The sequence below is a fragment of the Triticum urartu genome, chromosome 5A, assembly GCF_056163025.1.
Source record: "Triticum urartu cultivar PI428250 chromosome 5A, HENAU_Tu73, whole genome shotgun sequence".
NCBI lineage: Eukaryota > Viridiplantae > Streptophyta > Magnoliopsida > Poales > Poaceae > Triticum > Triticum urartu.
The window spans coordinates 493,073,882-493,094,106 of NC_141877.1; the positions used below are offsets into that span (position 1 = coordinate 493,073,882).

A 20,225-nucleotide genomic window follows, 5' to 3' on the forward strand; every position below is an offset into this window, starting at 1 on the left:
ATGCTTAGCATGACAACCCAAAGAAAGGAACCGATAGCGGGACTATTTTCTTTGGAATACATTTCTTCTGTTAAACAGTAATATAACATATCTCTCTGCGTACCTTTGTTTATAAAACCGTGTGGCCAGATTGCCTTATTTGTCGTAAATCTTTGCCCTCATAAAGGCTTTATAAAGTAGGACAAACACTCCTCGGCTACTGGCCAAGGAGGTGGAAGCCGATGGTCGGTCAACAAAGTTCTGTACAATGCGGATCCGAGCATTAATGACGTAAAGTACTTGGATACATAGAGTCATTACACATAATTTGTGATTTTACTATGGATATTGATCCTTAATTCGGCCACCCGTGCCCGCATTAAGGCTCGGGGGCTACTGGGCTTCGGGCTTATTATTTACAAATATTAAAGGGGCACATCGATCCCCTGATCTGGTGTTGCCACCCGACCAGTGTCTCGGGGGCTACTGCATTGCTTGTCCAATGCAGAAAATTTTATGTGCAATATAGTTTCCGAGGAGATTTTGATCCTCAGGTTGGTCGGCCGCACCCAACCTGAGTCTTGAGGACTGAGCATGCCGCTTTTGTGTCCTGAAGTATTCCGCCGAGCTAGGACTTGATCCTCAGGCCGATTTTGCAAACCTGAGTCTCAGCGGCTACTGGGATCAGCGGTCTTATGTCATCCTTCATGTGCATCTCTGGTTTTAGACCGATACACACCTTGAGGGCTACTAGCTATATATCTCGGCAGAGAATAAATTGCACCAATAAAAAATATTGACAAAAAATCGGCCCATAGTCGGGGTGGTGCACCACCTCGGAAGCAGTCCGGCATAAAGCTCGGGCGCTAGTGGCTGGCTCCATAGAGGGCATTTCCAGCATTAAGCTCGGCTAAACTCCTTCAACTTTTTTGAACCAAGGTGATATGACACCTCGGATATAGTCCGGCATTGGAACCTGGACACAGTCCGGCGTTGGAGCTCGGATACATTTCGGCGTTGGAGCTCGGATACATTCCGGCGCTAGAGCTGGGAAGCGGTCTGGCGTTGGTGCTCGGCTGCAAAAGATACCTTGAATGCAGTCCGGCGTTGGAGCTCGGACGCAAGAGGACCCTGCCTCCCGGGAACAACTTCAAACCCGAGGTGTGGCATAAAAATAAACAAGGCATTGATAAAGGCCGGAAACTTAAAGGGGCTCCTCGGATACCCGACGTGTAAACTCATCGAATGCATTTCGGCGATCCTCAAGATCGAAGATAAAGAAGATTTGTTGAACTAGTTTTCAAGACCGGCAACCGAAGATGAAGAACAGTTCGGAAGAATCGAGGAGCATCCCTAACTTGAAGACCGGTTCAGGGGGCTACTGACGGTGTCCTGGACTAGGGGGTACTCAACACGTCATCTCCCGATCTGATAGATTGGGCCGAGGACCCCCGTGGCCGTATACTCATGGGCCAGTTCGGACAGCTGCCGCATACAAGGAAGATTCCACAAGACTTGGCGATCAAGACAAGGACTTCTCCCCACCGGCGTATTCGGCTAGGACTCTTGTTATCCTAGGCCTCTGGTGCATTATATAAACCGAGGCCAGGCTAGTCGATAGATCATATACAACATACACATAGACAATCATACCATAGGCTAGCTTCTAGGGTTTAGCCTCTCTAATCTCGTGGTAGATCTACTCTTGTACTATCCATATCATCAATATTAATCAAGCAGGACGTAGGGTTTTACCTCCATTAAGAGGGCCCGAACCTGGGTAAAACATCGTGTTCCTTGCCTCCTGTTACCATCCGACCTAGACGCACAGTTCGGGACCCCCTACCCGAGATCCGCCGGTTTTGACACCGACACCAGCTTTCAGTTATCGTTCTCCTAATCATACCGGTGAATCATTCAAATATCCTCTAATCATTTCATGATCTTTTCGTTCTCTTGTATTCTAAACTCTCTCAAGTATCTTCATTAGTTTTTTTTCCAATTCTTCCCGGTGATTTGTGCCTTTGCTACTTTTTCAATTCTTACAGTGGTTCATTCAAGAGTTTCCCTTCCTTGGTTATCATATCAATTTATTCGTTGTTTTCAAATCCTACCGGTGGTTCGTTGAAGACCTTCTCAAGTTTGCGCTATATCTATCTTAATCCTTTCTATGAGAGTAAGTTGTATGCAATCCATTGCTTGTCATCAATTTAATTGGTGAAGGATACGCATAACGTAATTCTTATTTTGGCTTCTTCCAAGTGTCTAATTCTTTTCTACCGGAGTTTGCTCATGATATCAAATTCTCGGTTCCAAGCTGTTCATCTTTTCTTTCCGGAGGTTCATCAAAATTCTTGATCTCTTTGGTTCATCTTTCTTTTACGGAGCTCCAATTTATTTCAATTATATCATTTCAAAGCTCCATCTAATCATTGCAAGGTTTCAATCTTATTCTTTTCATCCTTCACTTCCTTTTGATCATCCTTTTATTACCGGAGTTCTTCATGGAGGTTCTACATGATGGTTCATCAAGGATTTAATTCGTTCTCGAAGTGTTCGCCAAGAGGAGTCAAGCCTTCTTCATCTTGCGTTCCGAAGTGCAATTCTTTCTACCTTATCTTTTGAGGTGGTGCGATGTCACTCTTGACAATTTCCCTTCGTGTGTCATGTTTCAACACTTGTCAAGAATGAGATAGTTAAACCCATAAATTTCTTCGAGCATGAGCTCTTCTTAATCCATCAATCACTTCGTTGGAGTTATCTTGGGTTATATTTCACCTAAAGCTTTCCCTAAGGATTGTTGCTATTTATGGTGCTTATAAATGATCCAAGTTCTTCATATATCCTCCCGGTGAATAAGTTTCTCGTCTCCTTGTTCATATCAATCCAATCTATTATTTTTTTCGTTAGTAGCAGAATTTCACCTCATAGTTTTGAGATGTTCTCCATAAGCCACTACAAGCTTATTCTTTTCGTTGTTGATTTCCCAACAACCCCGTGCAATCCTTCCTTGCAAGGATGCTTTCCAAGCTCTTTTGTGGCAGAAGTTGCCATTTTCTTCTCCGTTCTTTTGTTCCGACGATCTACCTTTTATTCCTTCATCCGGAGGCATTGTGATGTTGCTCTCTTTGACCAATCATCTTGTTTTTCCCAAGAGCTTCTTCTTTCCTTTGCTTATCCATTTAACCGGGGTGTTGTGTCATCTCTTCAAGTTCTTTTCATCTTATCAAGTTTTTCCTTGTCCTTTCAGTCGGAGTGCTGCCCAAATTATATCAATCTTATTCCTTCTCTATCTAGTTTTTAACCGGAGTGGTTTCAATATTTATCTTATCACTAAACATCTTGGTTCTCGTCGTATCCCATGTTCCTCTTTTCTAACGGAGTGTTTTCAACTTCGTATATCTCCGTTGTATTCTTTTCTCGAAATGGTTTAACCTTTCAAGGTTCTTTGGTTTCACTCATTTGTCAAAGAAGCAACTTAGTTTTACCTCTTCTCTTTCTCTTCCATTTTCCCCTCCGGTGCTATCCTAGATCTCGGGACGAGATCCTCTCGTAGTGGTGGAGTGTTGTAACGCCCCAAGACCGATGCACCAGGTGTCCTCCAGTTATTTCAATGTTGTTGCCATGTCATTTCTTTGCGTGTCATGCATTTCATATCATGTCATCATGTGCATCGCATTTGCATACATGTTTGTCTCATGCATCCAAGCATTTTCCCCGTTGTCCATTTCTCAATCCGGCACTCCTGTGTCCTCCGGCGCCCCCTTTTGCCTCTTTTCGTGTGCGGGTGTTAAACGTTCTCGAATTGGACCGAGATTTGCCAAGCGGCCTTGGTTCGCCACCGGTAGACCGCCTGTCAAGTTTCGTGCCATTTGGACTTCGTTTGATACTCCAACGGTTAACCGGGGAACCATAAATGCCTCGTGTGTGTTGCATCCCAACACCCCTCCAAAGTGGCCCAAAACCGATCCAAACCCCCTCCATCCTCTCGGCCGTTCGATCACGATCGCGTGGCCGAAAACCGCACCTCATTTGAACTCTCCTAGCTCCTTCTACCTATATATATGTCCTCTCCCCTGAAATTTCCGTAGATGAAACCCTAGAAAACCTCCCTCTCGCCGCCGGACACGTCCAAGTCCACCGGACAAAACCCGCCGCCGCGCCCGCACCAGTCACATGGCACCATGTGGCCCTGGCCACCGCACGCCGCCGCCGGCCCGTGTGGCCCGGATCGGGCCCGCGGGGCCCATCCCGCCGCCGCCCGGCTCCCGGCTCCCGCGCCCGAGCGCTCGCCGCCCGCAGCTCAGCGCGCCGCCCGAGCCGCGGCTCCGCTCGCCGGCGACCGCGCCCGCCGTTGTCTGTCTCCTCTGCCGGCGACCCCGCGCCTTCCACTAGCTGCCGCCTACCTGCGCCTCCCCGAGTTCGTCGCCGTGCGCCGCCGCCCGCGCCCCTCTCTCCGGCCATCTCCCTCGCCCCCGGCTCGCCGGAGTAGCTCGCCGGAGCTCGTCCGTCGACGGATCTGGAAAACTGGACCAGATCCACCGGGAGTCCAACCAAGCACCCTCGTCCTGTCCCGGATCTCCTCATCCCGCTCCGCCTCGTCCCACGTTGACTTTCGCGGAGGTGAAAATTCCACTAAGTCCCAGATCTGTGTAATTTTCATGTCATGTTCATCGCATCATAACTCCTCATTCATTGCTTCGTTTCGTGCGTGTGGCATATCAAAATGTTCGTTAGGATGTCCTCTTCATTTCATTCCATTGTTCAATGCTTGTTTGAGTCCATCTTGATGCCCTAATTGTTGTTGCAAGAGTGCTATAAAATGTTAGGTGCTGTTTCTTATCAGTTTATGAGCATTTGTCATTTTTGCCATGATTAACGTGTGCTGCATATGAGCATGATCTCTACATGTGTTTTGTTATATGACATGCCATATTTACAGGGGTGTATGCCATGTCTTTTTGTGATCAATGTGGTGAATAGCACAAGCATGCAAAGTAGCTCTCGTGATGTTGCTGTTTCCAGGGACTTCGAATTTCACTAAGTCCTTGTCTGCTGTTATTTTTATGCCATGTATTCATGTTGCTACAGAGTGATCCATGCTTCTTTTGAGTATGTTCAGTAAGGATGATTCTGAGATATGGTTGTGCTCTATCTATCCATGTCTCTGTTTGCATTTATGGAGTAGCCTAGCATGACTCAATCTTGCTCTACTTTTGCTATAAAATGTTCCTGGCAGATTGGTTACGTGTTAATCAATTTTGCCAAGGTTGTTGTAGTTGATCCATGCACGCTATGAGATTGTTTTTGCCATGGTTAGCTTCTTGAACATGTCTTCTTGCTGGGTGTATGCTTATGTTGTCATGAAATGCCTTGTGGTGAGTGCATCGAGCTCGCAAACATGCCTACATAATTCTGTTTATGCCATGTTCAGTTTTCTGCTAAGTCTAAATCTGTTAACGAAACTTGCTATGTTTACATGGGTGCCATCATATCTGCTGATCCTTTTTGGCTTATGGTAAGTAAGTGACTTTTGTTATATGCTTTGAGAAGATGCATGCCATGCCTTGTATTGCTATGTTATGTTCATGTAGCATGTTGTTACCTTGCTCTAAACTTTGCTTCCTGATGTTAATTCCTGACATGTTAGTATTTTCACTAAGTCTGTGATGCTGTTATCTTTTGCTCTTTTTCCATGCTTGTTTGAACCTGCTCTTGTGTGATTTAGCCGTAGCTAAGTGTTCATCTTTTGTCAAGCATCTTGAGTAGATCACTTCCATGTGCTTTGTTGCTATGTTGGAGTGCACTAGCTTAGTTTCTTGTTGCATTCTAGATGGCATCGTGCTGTTAATCGCAGAATTGTGCCATTCTTGTTTTGCTTGCCATTTGCAAACCGTGCATCCGTTTCCGGTGATATTTATATTGATTTCGACCGAAACCAACTCATCTTTCCATCGCACACTTGGTTTGCCAAGTTGAGGCCTGGTTCAATCTTTTCCTTCCGGAGCTCGCATATGCATTGCATATCACATCCCGCATATCATGCCATGTTTTGCATCATGTTGCTTGCGCATTGCACCGTGGTTGATTGTTGGTCCTTTGCTTGTGTTCTTTCTTTGGTTAGAGCCGGGAGACGAGTTCGTGTTCGAGGTACCCATTGAGTACGCTTACGAGGATCAAGCTTTCGTCAACTCGGTGAACTTTGCAGGCAAGATGACCATACCCTCGAAATCACTTCTATCTTTGCTTGCTTAGTTGCTCGCTCTATTGCTATGCTGCGATACCTACCACTTGCTATATCATGCCTCCCATATTGTCATGCCAAGCCTCTAACCCACCTTTCCTAGCAAACCGTTGTTTGTCTATGTTACCGCTTTGCTCAGCCCCTCTTATAGCGTTGTTAGTTGCAGGTGAGGATGGAGTTTGTTCTTTGTTGGAACATAGATATTGTTGGGATATCACAATATCTTTTATTTATTTAATGCATCTATATACTTGGTAAAGGGTGGAAGGCTCGGCCTTATGCCTGGTGTTTTGTTCCACTCTTGCCGCCCTAGTTTCCGTCATACCGGTGTTATGTTCCTTGATTTTGCCTTCCTTACGCGGTTGGGTGTTATTGGAACCCCTTGACAGTTTGCTTTGAATAAAACTCCTCCAGCAAGGCCCAACCTTGGTTTTACATTTGCCTAACAACCTATTACCCTTCCCTTGGGTCGGCCAACCCAAGGGTCATCTTTATTTTAGCCCCCCCCCCTCCGGGTCAGTGCTTGTCTAAGTGTTGGTCCGAACCGAGCTGCCTGCGGGGCCACCTTGGGGAAACTTGAGGTTTGGTTTTACTCGTAGCTAGTCTCATCCGGTGTTGCCCTGAGAACGAGATACGTGCGACTCCTATCGGGATTGTCGGCACATCGGGTGGCTTTGCTGGTCTTGTTTTACCATTGTCGAAATGTCTTGTAACCGGGATTCTGAGTCTGATCGGGTCGTCCTGGGAGAAGGAATATCCTTCGTTGACCATGAGAGCTTGTGATGGGCTAAGTTGGGACACCCCTACAGGGTTTTGAACTTTCGAAAGCCGTGCCCACGGTTATGGGCAGATGGGAATTTGTTAATATCCGGTTGTAGAAAACTTGACACTCAACTTAATTAAAATGGATCAACCGCGTGTGTAGCCGTGATGGTCTCTTCTCGGCGGAGTCCGGGAAGTGAACACGGTTCTTGTGTTATGTTTGACCGTAAGTAGTTTCAGGATCACTTCTTGATCACTTCTAGTTCACGGCCGTGCTTTGCTTTCTCTTCTCGCTCTCTTTTGCGTAAGTTAGCCACCATATATGCTAGTGCTTGCTACAGCTCCACCTCACTACCTTTTCCTACCCATAAGCTTAAATAGTCTTGATCTCGTGGGTGTGAGATTGCTGAGTGCCCGTGACTCATAGATTTACTTCCAAAACCAGTTTGCAGGTGCCGATGATACCGTGTAGGTGACGCAACCGAGCTGAAGGAGGAGCTTGATGAAGATCGTATTCGTTGTGCGTTTCTAGTTGATCAGTAGTGGAGCCCAGTTGGGGCGATCGGGGATCTATTGCATTAGGGGTTGTCTTTCTTTATTTGGTTCCATAGTCGGACCTTGATTGTATTCTGGATGATGTAATGCTATATTCATGTATTGTGTGAAGTGGCGATTGTAAGCCAACTCTTTATCCCTCTCTTATTCAGTACATGGGATGTGTAAAGATTACCCCTCTTGCGACATGCGTACAATGCGGTTATGCCTCTAGGTCGTGCTCCGACACGTGGGAGATATAGCCGCATCGTGGGTGCTACACAAACCCACCTCATCGTCCTCGAATACTTTGGCAGAGCTTCAAAAGGTCAATGTACCATATATCTGCATGTTACCCTTTCATACTTTTGACACAGGGCTTTCATGCATTAGCAACCTATACCCTTTCATACTAATGAAAACAAGAGTGAAATGGTGTCTGCATCTATTGCAGTGCTCATGTCGCTCGGGGTGGGGGGGTGGATCGGGCGGTAACCTAGCCGCCGCCCCCATCCCCCCTCCTTCGGTTAGCATCCGTGGTTTGGCGCGGTGGATGGTGGAGGTGAGCTTAGGCATGATGGGGTTAGAAGGCTTGGATGCGGGGACCGGTTGGCCGCAAGTGGCTTGTGGGGGCATCTGCTGTTTGCCGACTTGTTCTAGGTGAAAACCTAGTGCTGACCTTGGTCGGTGTCGTCGTCGACGGCGTCTTCGGATGCTGTTCCCCTCCTTAGAGGCACCGCCATGGAACTCCGAGCTCCCTGTCGCCCCCAAGTCTCTAGGCTTTGCCTTTTCTTTTTTTGATAAGTGTCACAATAGTGTTGGAGGCTGGCAGCGATCGGTGAATTTGGAGAGGGCAGGGACTATATGAACTCTATTAATAATAATATTTGTAGGAGAACATGTCAGGCAACAAAAAATTGACTGCGCACGAACAAGCTCGGGATCACTATGAAGGTACATGTAATGATGATCTCACCAACAATCACCGCAACGGGAGAGGAAGAAGATGCCAGTGAAGCTCACCGATTCCTAAAGCTAGTTTTACCTCCCAACAGTAAGGATTGTCTTCAAAATGATTCACTCATTGTTATTCTTGGTTGATCAAATTTAAAAGGGACTTCTTGAGTGTAGAACTAAGCAGCAATAAGTTCCTCTTGTACTCTCCTTTGTACAATCTTTGTAATCCTTTTGATAGACAACCCAACACCCCACCTTTTGCTGCTCTAACCACCACTATGTAAATATTTGTATAGTCGACACTTGACATATATTAATAAAAAGAGAAAGAATGTCAGTGGGAGCCTTTCCCACTGTCACCAGCCCTAGAAAAAAGTATCCAACGTACTGATCTAGCAGCACTGCGACACTCCATGAAGCTAGCGTGAAGAACTGCAAGAAGAAACTAGAGGGAGAAGCAGCCTAGCATTGAACCGATGTAGATCAGATGAAGATGGAGAGAGGTGGGCGGCGGTTAGCAAGGGAGGGGGTCAGCCGAGGGGCTTGGTGTGTCCCTTGGTGTACCCCTCCCCACCTATAAATAGGCGGAGGGTCCAAGTGGGTCGACTAACTTGGGGGCAGAGTCCTAGTCCTACTAGGACTCCCTCATCCACTTGCCTTGCCGCCCAAGCAAGGAGGGCAGGGGGAGGGGGCTTAGCCGACTCGGGCCCCATGGTGGAAAAACAATAATGATTTTATTAATTATAGGACCAACATTGAAATGGACGGTGGATGGTGGACCTCGCCCATCACACTGTTACCGTTTCCGCTTCGACATCTGCCCCTTCCACTTTTGGCAAGCATCATGCGCCTATGTCGGAGGCTAGCAATATTTTTTTACCTGAAAGAGTAGGAGAGGCTCCAAGTGTATTATTATATTGAATAAATTAATCAAATTTGTACATATTTACATGGCATTACATGCCACTTTGGATATACCAGAAAAAGAAAGAAAAAAGTTAGAAGGCAAAAGCTAATAGCAAACTAACAACAAACTAGTTGTTCTAGTGAATGGAGGCCGCAAAAGCAGAGATGAAAAGGTTTATGAGCTTCTTTGAGAGAGGAAAGGTTCATGAGCTACTTTGACCCTATAGGCTAGTAAGGTCAGATCCTCTTTTCGTCTTGCAACCCGAGAGTTGATGCTTGGCCGAACCCCTCTAAAATGATTGTTATTTCTTTCTTTCCAAAGACTCCAGGAAGCAACCGTTTTTTAGAAACATGGGCCTCCCGCACAAATAGTTTTGAGTAAAGTGCATTTTTTGTCCCTCAACTTATCGTGACGTGCGCCTTTCGTCCTTGAACCTTTTTTGGTTGCAACCTTAGTCTCTCGACTCTTAATACCAGGTATAGTTAGTCCTGACAGTTGTATTCCTCGATCAAACCTGATTTCGACCTTATGTAACATGGTTTGGCCAAAGCATCACCATACGATGGTATAGGGGCATTCAAGGCAAATGCATCATGCTCACCACCACCGATTGGACCGATGATCGGGAGGATTCAGTAGCGGTGGTAGTTAGCTCGCGAGAGAGGAAGAGCAAGGAGAGAGACGAAAAGAGGGGAAAGGGGGTCATCTAGGAATGAACTAGAGAGAGAGATGGATATATATATAGAGAGAGAGAGAAGGGGGAGGATTAGAGATAGATGGAATGTGGTTCTATTCCACCTTACAGTGATGATGTGATCAAAATTGTGCCATGAAAAGTCAAAACCGGATTTGGTGGAGGAATACTCTTGTTAGGAACTAATTTTACCCGATATTACGAGTTGTGGGACAAAGCTTGCACCAAGATATGGTCAAAACCGTGACACATCAGGTCAAAACCGGGTTTGACCAAGGAATACCGTTGTTATGGACTGACTATACCTGATATTAAGAGTTGAGGGACGAAGCTTACAAAAAAAGGTTCAGAGACGAAAGCCACACTTCGCGATAAGTTGAGGGACGAAAAATGCACTATGCTTAATAGAGTTTTTTCTTGGATGATTTTTTGAAACCTGGTGACCGAAGGGTGCTAAAAAAATACCATGTCTCAGCAACTTTGACTAAATGGGTAAGTGAATATCATGTGATGAATTGTCTTTTTGATGGGTGCTTCACAAAGAAAACAATGATTATAGTGGTGTCTCTTTAAGCATGTTGTGTGTGTCCAGCCTATCAAAAAGAAGCAGTCAACCAAACACCTCGATCTTCATGGCACACTTTGATTTCCAAATCCATTAATACGCATGATGAGGTTGGGTGTTTCTGAAGTAGAATGCATAATATCGACTCAATTTAAACTCCACTACACCCTAGACATAGTGCCATTATTTGTTGTGTGTATAAGTATCAGGTGTAATGTGGGTTGTGTTAGCTTGAAGACCATGTACCTCCTTATGAGCTTGTACGGACGGTGGTAGGTGAAACGCCTCCTCCAAAGACGTGATGCTCACGAAATTACTCGATTCAAATTCATGACACCCTAGACAAAGCGATATTTTTCATGTGTAGAAGAATCAGGTGCAATGTGTCACATCCTCATGAGCTTGTACGGATAGTGGTAGGTGAAACATTTTCTCCAAAGACGTGATGCCCAAGAAATTACTCGATTTAAATCCACTACACTCTAGACATAGCGACATTTTCGTGTGTAGAAGAATCAGGTGCAATATGGGTTGTGCTAGCTTGAAGATCACGTACCTCCTCATGAGCTTGTACGGACAGTGGTAGGTGAAACGCCTCCTCCAAAGACGTGATGCCCAAGAAATTACTCGATTTAAATCCACTACACCCTAGACATAGCGACATTTTTCATGTGTAGAAGAACCAGGTGCAATATGGGTTGTGCTGGCTTGAAGACCACATACCTCCTCGTGAGCTTGTATTGATAGTGGTAGGTGAAACGTCTCATTCAAAGACGTGATGCCCAAGAAATTTTTAACTGAAAAAATATTATCATGCCAAAGGTCCTTCCAAACAAGAGTTATGGAGCCGCATTGAATTTCCACCCTCGAGATTTCAAGAAAGTTAGGGCAAAATTTCATGATATCACGCCACCAAAAGAAACCACAAGGATCAGAAACATGCAATGGAGGTGTAGCATGTGCGGGACCGTAGAGGCTACCGGTGTCTTGATGAATCCAGTGTATGCGGAAAGCCTAATGACTCAATTGTAATATATTTTCCTTTGAGTACATTACGCAAATCTTCTATCACAACTGGCGTATCATGATTTCTGGAAGATTTCATAGCTGTTTATAAATGTACTATATTTATTGTCCAATTTTAGTGTGCTGTTATCTATGAAGAAAACCTGTATTTTTGTACGAAAATTAATGATAGGATCCACGATGAGTTGATGATATCGAAATGGACGGTGGATGATCGACCTGGCCCATACTGTTTCCGCTTGGACGGCCACCGTCACGTTCCTTCGCGCTTGCCTTCCCGTTTTCAGCTTTGGCCACCCACCACCGCACCACACTGCTTCTTGCCCTCTCCATCTACAAAAACCCTCGATCCACCCACGGCCAGCCAGCCATCCAGCCATCCAGCCGCCGCAAAGCCGCACAGAATCCCGAGCCCGAAATCCTAGAGATCCGTCCGGTCGGCGGAGGCAAAGCGTAGGTTCAGGGCGGTATGTCGAGCGGCAGAAGGGGGGCAGGGGAGGAGCTGGCGGAGGAGGAGGTGGTGCCCATGGAGGACGCCGTGAAGATGCTCGTGGAGCACCTTGTCAAGCCCGCTCTGCGGCGCGGGGCGGCCTTCGGCGCCGCCCAGGGCGAGCGCTACGTGACGCCGGACAAGCAACGCGCCGTCGCGCAGCAGGTGAGCAACTCGTGCCGCTAGCTGGTCGATCTATGTTCCTTTGTGTGTGGTCGCCGCGCGGGGTTGGGGTGGTAGGATTACTTGCGGGTTTTTGCGAGGATCGCGTTGGCAGCGGGGGGATGCGCGGAACTGCCCGCCGGGGGGCCTGATTTCCGGTGGATGCTTGGGAATTGTGAAGGTTGTGGTGTGCCGTACCATGTCCTCATCGGTGGCGGGTGCGTGTACCCGCCCGCCGCCCGTGGCAGATAGTAGGGGATCTCTGCGTCCAACCGCGCCGCGGCGAGGGAATTGGCAGTGCAGGGGGCCTCACGCGTTGGCCGACGCCTGTCTTCTCCTGCCTCCCGCCCCCGACGACTCGACTCACTCGTTTTGTTTGGTTTTCTCCCTCTGTTTTCTTCATCTCTTCCATGTGAGCGCGCGATTGGCGCCGTGGCCTCCCTTGGGTTCACCAGACCAGTCGACGGCACACGCGGCGCACCACACCACGCCACGCCCAAGAACTTTCTTCATAGTAGTAAAAATTTCTGGCCGATCTGGCGGGGATGAGAGCGACTGCTTTCGTTCCATTTTATTTCGGCGTCAGGTAGGCGAGGGCGAGCCTGCATTAACGCTCAAACTTCAGTTCAGTTCCACCGTCGCCTCCGGTCCGGTCCGACCCCATCCATCACCATCATCCACCCACCCAACGCTAAACACAAGCAGTGCTGCTTTCCCCTTCACAACACAGGGAGCTGATCAAACCTGCACTGCAGACATGTTCTCCCTGTTCCCGCGCCAGATTGAGATCAAGGGATTGGATCTACCAACAACATTGAGACCCAACCTATCTCCGAGCCGCAACAACATGTCTGAATGTTTGATAGGTTTTCGGGCAAGGTTTACAGTAATGCCGGTTCAGCGCACAAGGGCCACACAGCCTGGTATAATAACTGTACTATAAAATGCTGAGACAAGCAAAATCCTCCTTTGTTATTCATCATTAACACAAGTCACCTCTACACTGCTGCATCAGTATTATCATGGTACTACTGCTACAGACAGGACAAGAATAACATGCAATCTTCCTTCCCTGCCGGCGAGGAAGGAGGAAGCGGCGAGGAGTCATATTTTTTTTTAGAATGGGGCATGGGAGGATTCGAGCGGAGGAGGAAGATGGCGAGATGATGGGCCTTAATGGTGATTTTGTTTTTGAGACAAGGGCCTTAATGGTGATGGTATTTGAGGTTGGTAGTGGGCCTCTTAATTGTGTTAGGTGTACATTATGGAGGCCCGGTCGGGAAAGCCCACTGAGAGCCGCTGCTGTCTGACGGGCGGGCGCACACAGAGTGAAACCCTCTAGGCGACGGAGAGGGAGATGGCGGCGGCGGCGGCGGGGGAGCGGCAGGTACGGCGTGGTCTCGTATTCGCGGTCAGGTGGCGAGAGCGCGCCGCGTAGGAGGATGGTTGGGAGGCGGAGTGACAGACGGCGTCGTGGCGCATGGCCGCACCACGGGAGCTAAGGCAAGCCGCAATCGTCCCTTAGTTTCTGTATTTCTCTTGTCAGCTGTCACCGTAGTTGTCAATAGAAATTGCCAATCTTGGTTGCTAATCCCGCAGGTTAGCACGGTAAGCCGAAAAACATAGTATCAGCCGTTTTCGCTCTTCTTCCAAAAAAATGATGCATCTTTCCATGGTGTATTCTAGAAAGGACAAAAGTAGGAGGGCTAGCTCTGTAAAATTATTCTCAGATGGTGCCACACCGCGACTGCTCCGTACAAATGTACTACTCAAGCAGAAAGGTTGGGTGTGTGTTAGTTCAGAAGAAATTATTTGGCCATGACCCTAAACAGGAACCTATTTGCCCATCAATTTGACCTTGCAATGTTTTTCAAATTTATCCATGAACTTGAATTGGATTGGATTGTGTGACATAGTAGCTAAGTGGAGGTTTTTGTCTACATAAAGACTGCTATGTTTGATTCAAGTCATTGCCATATCATCCTTACATTTCCCCTCTCAGTTTACCATTGTGATTATATTAGTGTATTTTCCTTGGAATTCATGGCGATGTCCCTCAATGTATCCATGAAATGCTTGTTTTATTTGCATGCACTGTTATATGTTTCTGGGAGTCTATTTCTGCTCAGATATGTTTAAGACAGTGTTCCTCTGTGCATAGGATACAATGCTTATAGCTGTTTAGCTACTAACTCATCACACTGGTGTGTGGTTTCGCAGATTCACACGGCAATCATTTTGTACAACTACTACCACAGGAAGATGTTTCCGCAGCTTGCTTTTGCAGATCCCAAACAGTTTTTTGAGTGTGCTTCTCTTTCTGTTGGAGAAGATCTGCTCGCATACTTGAGTATGGTCCATGAGCATGAGAACAATTCTGGCAAGCATGCGGAGCTATCTATTACTCACAAAGTAGCACTACAGGCATGTGAGATCGCTGGACAACTCGACGCGAGCAAACATTCTCCAGAAATGGCATTGTGGCCAATATCAAAAGTTGCTGTGCTTCTCCTCGACCCGACAAAAAAAAAATGTTTGGTTGATTATAGTGCTAATACGAAGGGTATCTGGTCAATCATAGAGAAGGAATTAGATGGGGCAGCTGGTAATTCACACAGTACCAACCAGCCAGCAGGCCAGGAATCGACAGCTAAAGGGAACGTTGGTGCTTCACATTCACCATTTATGCTTCAGCGACAAGCATATTCAGAGGTGGAGCGTAGAACAGGTCAGATTTTTCATTGCGGCCCTTAATTTATATACCCATATCCGTCATTTTCTTCTTCTTTTTTGAGTTGGTATTGGCAAGGTGTAGCTTCTATCAGATAATAAACTGTCAATTCTGTTAATTTTCATCCTAGAGCATTGAGATAAAGTATGCAACCTTTGTGCCTACAGAGCCATGTTTCTGTAGGTTCCTCACATTGATCAGGTGACTATTAGCATTACGGAATGTGGATCAGAGTTTCTGGTAAATAAGTATTTACATGTGTTACTATGCAAATTGTCCAAAATTTGAACTGCTAATGAAGCAAAAAAATGAGTTTGAGTTGTACAGTTGCTTTACAGCAAACAAGAACAAGTGTGTGGTCCCAGAATGTACGCAAAATTGTACCTCTGCCTTGCTTTTAACTAGTGTAAAACCATTTACTTTCGGGATAAACAAGAACATCAGCAAATATAATTACTTAAGTTGTTTGCCATAATGCCGTCGCATTGTCTGTCTCCTTTGTTTTGGTATGTACAAACTGGGAGTTATTGAAACTTGATTTAGTTTCATCAGCTAGAAGATTAAAAATAACTTGGGACACTATAATGGGTGATTCACCTGTACTTGTTGTACATGACCTGATAGCTGCCAATTGTTTGCTAGAGAACGCTATTTATTTGGTTCTTTTAATATAATAGTGAAAAATTTGTAATTTATGAACTTGATTTTGTTAATAATATGTTCATTTTCTATTTGAACCAACAATGCATTGTTTGCTGCTCACTATGGTAAACTTACGGTCTTAATAGGTATGAAGGTCTCAAAATTGCATCTTCTCGATGAAACCTTGGCATACTCGTTGAGTAATAAAAAGGCAGCTACCAAGGTATTCATTGTGGAGTATGAGCCAACCATGAAAGGCAGTCTTGAGGAAATTTCTCTAGAAGACTTGATTAGCAGGTTTGCCTTTACCTACTAGTTAGTTGTATGATTTTCGGTTACATCCCTTTTGATCAACCACTAATCAGTTTATTAAATAAGGCCATTGTATGGTACATCCTGATGAAAAGTGATACCTTTTTTCAAGGATACTGACATTTTTCGGCTTTCTCTTTCACAGTATGACTGGTCCGCTATTTGTGAATGATCCATTTCCAAAAACGACATCTGTAGTAGAGTACTATCACATTCTTCCGTACAACGAGATTTTGTCTGAACTCCTCCACAGGTAACATAAGATTTGTTGTGATCTTTTTATGCGTGAAAGTAGGACAATAACTTTTTGGGATCATAGTAAATATGACACTTCGCGTGTTTCAGGAAATGGTCTTCTGATTCTTCACTAAACGAGCAACCACGTAGACATGGAAAAGGTTCATTGCACTCCGTAATAGATGAAAATGTGGAAGAGCAAGATGAGAATAGCACGTCTAAGCTGCGAAAACGAATTAAAGAAGTGTCAACTCCAAAGCAAAGCAAACAAGCAGTTAGTGCCAGCAAGCACAAGAAAAGCAGCAAAAGAAAATATGAAGCCTCCATGGCTGCAGCTGATGTCTGTGCAGAGGGTCTGAATAGTGAGATCCCCACAATAAAACATGTTATTGAGGTGGAACCTCCAATACCCATGAGTAAGTCAAGAGATACAGAAGCTGCAGCCGCAGCAGCAAGTGGAGAAACTAAAATCCTACAATCGGGTTAGTCACTGTAACTGTATTTAGATTTTACTGATCACATTGTTCCTTATTTGTGTTCTGATATAATCAACTTTAGGTGTTCAAGTGGAGAAGAACAAATCACAGGAGCAATCTAAACGTGACAATATGCCCCAAGATGTCTTTCCTACAGAGGTAAGCTAAATTGCAGATTGGAAGTATTGAAAACTACAATACTAGGATGCATTAGGATCACATGCACCCTTTGGAATGGTTGTAGAAAATAAACTTCAAATATGATACCTGTTAACAACAATAAATTGTATTGTTCCATCCTTGTCTATACAAATGTTATATGATGCATGTTGCTCTTTATTCTATTTGTTTTTGTTCTCATATGCACTCAACTATACGTAGCATAGACTTAGAGCATTTCTCCTTTTCTACCACATGTCGCCACGTGAATGTTTGGAAAAGTGTGACAGCACACACTTCTGTTAGGTATTAGGATGAGGGGAAGCCGGCACAATCCATTCTTATCAAATAAGGGATAATATCCTATTTATTAAGTATAGTGTATTAGTTAAGAAAAAAATATTATTGTTAGGAAAGTACCAATTGGTAGATCCTATTATTAGGAGCCACACCCTAATAAATCCTCCATACTGAGGAGCCACACCCACTGTGCTCAATCAATCAAAAGAAGTATTCACCCTTTTCATAAATAAGTTTCAGATGAGTAGGTGATGAATAGGCCAAGTTTTCGTGTGATCCATTCACTCTGCTTTAACTTGAAGAACTAATTGTTGTATCAGGCACCGCATGTTGATCTAGTGAAGAACCGTGCTTTGGAATGCGAAAATATGGATTTGTCAGGAAAGTCAGGTCGGATAAACCTACCCAAGACTGCTTATTTTTCATATTATTGGTTATTGGTCCTCTAAGTATTTAATCTGTGTTCCAAATTTCATTCAAGGCGGCACCACTGAGTATAACGTTGATGACCAGATAGATGATTCGATGCGATCAATTCAGAAAATACGGGATGAAATTGTATGTTATATGTCTTTTCTCTTATTTCAGGAAAAAATGATGCTTGTTTCCTATAACTTTCTTCTAGTTGAGAATCTGATGTGAACTCTCCTATTCTCTCTTCGTTTCAGCTTCGCAAGGAAAGCATACTTCAAGAACGAAGTGCTCAGTGTGATATGGACATCCAGACACTCTTGAGTGGTATTCCACCCTGGCCACATTTTAAACATGGTTACATTTACAATCACGCTGTAGAAGTTTTGCGGTCAACACTGTGGGCATGTTTTTCTGGGAGCCATACATTTCCAGAAGTTCTGTGTTAAACTGTGGTGTATCACACTTTCCATTTTGGACAAATCGTCTGCCGCACTTTATGACATACAAATCGTCCGTCGGAACTGTGGCCAATTCTGGCAAGAAGTTTTTTTTTTGGGGGGGGGGGGGGGGGATTGAAATGTTTTGGCAAGAAGTTGCTTCTATATCAGTTCCGCATTTCTTGTACTCATCATGTTTTAAAACTTATGCAGAAGGAAAGATGACACCTAAAGCTGTATCAGTAATAAGCAAATACAAGGAAACTTGCTCAGATATGAAGGAAGTTACCAATTCATCTTGCTCTGGAGATGGTGGCCAACCCATCACTAAGAGGAAGAAATTGAGGGAGGCACTCCTGCGACACTGCCAGGTAAGAAACCTCAAGCTGAACTTATGTATTACAATTTTAAATGCCACTTGTACCCTTGACACTTGTCAATGCAGGAGCTTGATGAGATTTGCCGTGGGGCCCATTGGATATCCCCAAGATACACGCTACTACCTTCAGCATCAGATGGTATGTATAAATGTTTACTTTTATCTCTTACTACCTCCGTTCCAAATTACTCGTCGTGGTTTTAGTTCAAATTTGAACTAAAACCACGACGAGTAATTTGGAATTGAGGGAGTAGATCTTCTGGATAGGCAAGTACTAGGTTCTTGGACCATGTAGGCATAACAATTAGGAATATCATATACCACTTACTTTTATTGAATTCAATCCCTATAGGTCCTGGTTCGTTTTGTGCATTGTGATGATAACATACATAGTGTGTTACGCTAACCATGCTTAGAAGAAAAGAGTTTTCAAGGTGTCAGATCAATAGGCAGGGTTTGCTCTTTTGATGTCAAGTAGCAATCCAAATAGGCTGCTTGTTTATTAGCACATGGTATGCTCTGTTCAAGTGTTAGGTTTGTTTAACATTCGATCAATGGTTACCGAAGACATGTGTGCACCCTTGTAGGCTTCATCTTAGATCAGACTGATTAGGTCCCCAGTTAGCAATAACCAAAACTGATGTTTGATTGCCTGCTCCATGTTTTGAGCACTTCTTCACCGGTCCTTTTCCTACCTTTTCAGGGATGTACCACGCCAGTGTACGTTTGAGATGCCTTGATTTTGAGATGAGCATCACTGGTGATCTTCGTCCTACCCCACACGAGGCGAGGTGCTCTGCAGCTGCCAATATGATACTGGAGCTTCACAAGAAGGCGGAGCAAGAACAGTAGGGTACCTGATGCAAAACCACCTTGTTAAACTCCTGAATCTGGGAAACTGCGGGTGGCTGGAACCAGCTGTTTAGCAATTGCAACTTTGAAATATAGACTTCTTGAGAAACCTAATCGTGTTGGTACCTTGTTTAGCTATCTACCTTCCAGAGGTTGACTCCTTGTGTATTTGTTGGTATTATGGCTATTTATTAAGGTTGTGATAAACCCTGGACTGCTATTTCAAAACTCTGTGACGCTTCAGTTGCGCTGTCTGTTTCATCATGTGAGTGAGCATAAATTATCTAGCTATTTCTTGAATTCTTATTGGCTCGTGATGTTTGCAGAGTATTTAGCTGTTGTTGCCGTTCTTCGATCATTAGGTATTGTTGTCAGTAGCATACCAAGAGACTAGCTTAGGTGCTTTTATATTAAACGGCATATGTGAGTAGCGATTCTTTATTCGGTTGGCAAGTTTCCGTAGATGTATTTGTTGATGTGTTTGGTCCCGTTGCCTTGCATCAACTTCAATAAAGATGGTTGTGTGCATCTCTTTGATGCAGAGGCCGGCGGTTTCAACCTCGTTTTAGGAAGAAACATGTATTTAAATTCCCTCTTTTGTGCTATGCCGCTATGTGGAGCTCTTCGGTGATCTTTGCCATGTATTCCCTCCGTCCCGAAATAAGTGACTCAAATTTGTACTAACTTTAGGGAGTAGTTTTCTCCGGTGCTCTTTGCCATGTAGTTTTCTTCGGTGCCTGCAGGAGCATAGTTTCAGTTTGAAAAACTACACATTAGGATCATATGCACACTCTGAAATGGTTATAGGAAATAAGCTTCAAATATGATGACTTGTTAATAACAAAGAGAAAAATGGCTATGTCCTTTGTCTATACAATGTTCTCATGATGATTGCTGCGCTTTATTCTATTCCCTCCATCATTTGTCATTTGTTTGCCACGTAAATGTTTTGAAAAGTGGACAGCA

The 20,225-nt window shown here is 44.8% G+C and overlaps 1 protein-coding gene across 2 annotated transcripts; it reads left to right on the top strand.

Annotated features, from left to right (window-relative positions):
* The first annotated feature begins 11,966 nt into the window (after nt 1-11,966).
* On the top strand, nt 11,967-19,559 carry LOC125510055 (uncharacterized). 2 transcript variants are annotated; one of them, XM_048675143.2, is made up of 12 exons: nt 11,967-12,323; nt 14,541-15,048; nt 15,840-15,990; nt 16,151-16,258; nt 16,351-16,724; nt 16,801-16,877; nt 17,498-17,567; nt 17,659-17,735; nt 17,846-17,915; nt 18,242-18,399; nt 18,474-18,546; nt 19,111-19,559. In XM_048675143.2, exons 1-12 carry the CDS (start codon nt 12,138-12,140, stop codon nt 19,257-19,259), a joined length of 2,001 nt encoding a protein of 666 aa, XP_048531100.2. In that variant the 5' UTR covers nt 11,967-12,137; the 3' UTR covers nt 19,260-19,559. The 2 variants fall into 2 exon arrangements, with proteins under 2 accessions (XP_048531100.2, XP_048531101.2); XM_048675144.2 differs by lacking the exon at nt 11,967-12,323 and adding an exon at nt 13,601-13,823.
* The last annotated feature ends 666 nt before the right edge of the window (nt 19,560-20,225 follow it).

Bases quoted from the DNA above. Each gene is read 5' to 3' on its own strand.
- LOC125510055 (XM_048675143.2), top strand. From the start codon at position 12,138: ATGTCGAGCGGCAGAAGGGGGGCAGGGGAGGAGCTGGCGGAGGAGGAG. The intron at 12,324-14,540 runs GTGAGCAACTCG...GTGGTTTCGCAG, and splicing joins AACGCGCCGTCGCGCAGCAG to ATTCACACGGCAATCATTTT. The intron at 18,400-18,473 runs GTAAGAAACCTC...TTGTCAATGCAG, and splicing joins CACTCCTGCGACACTGCCAG to GAGCTTGATGAGATTTGCCG.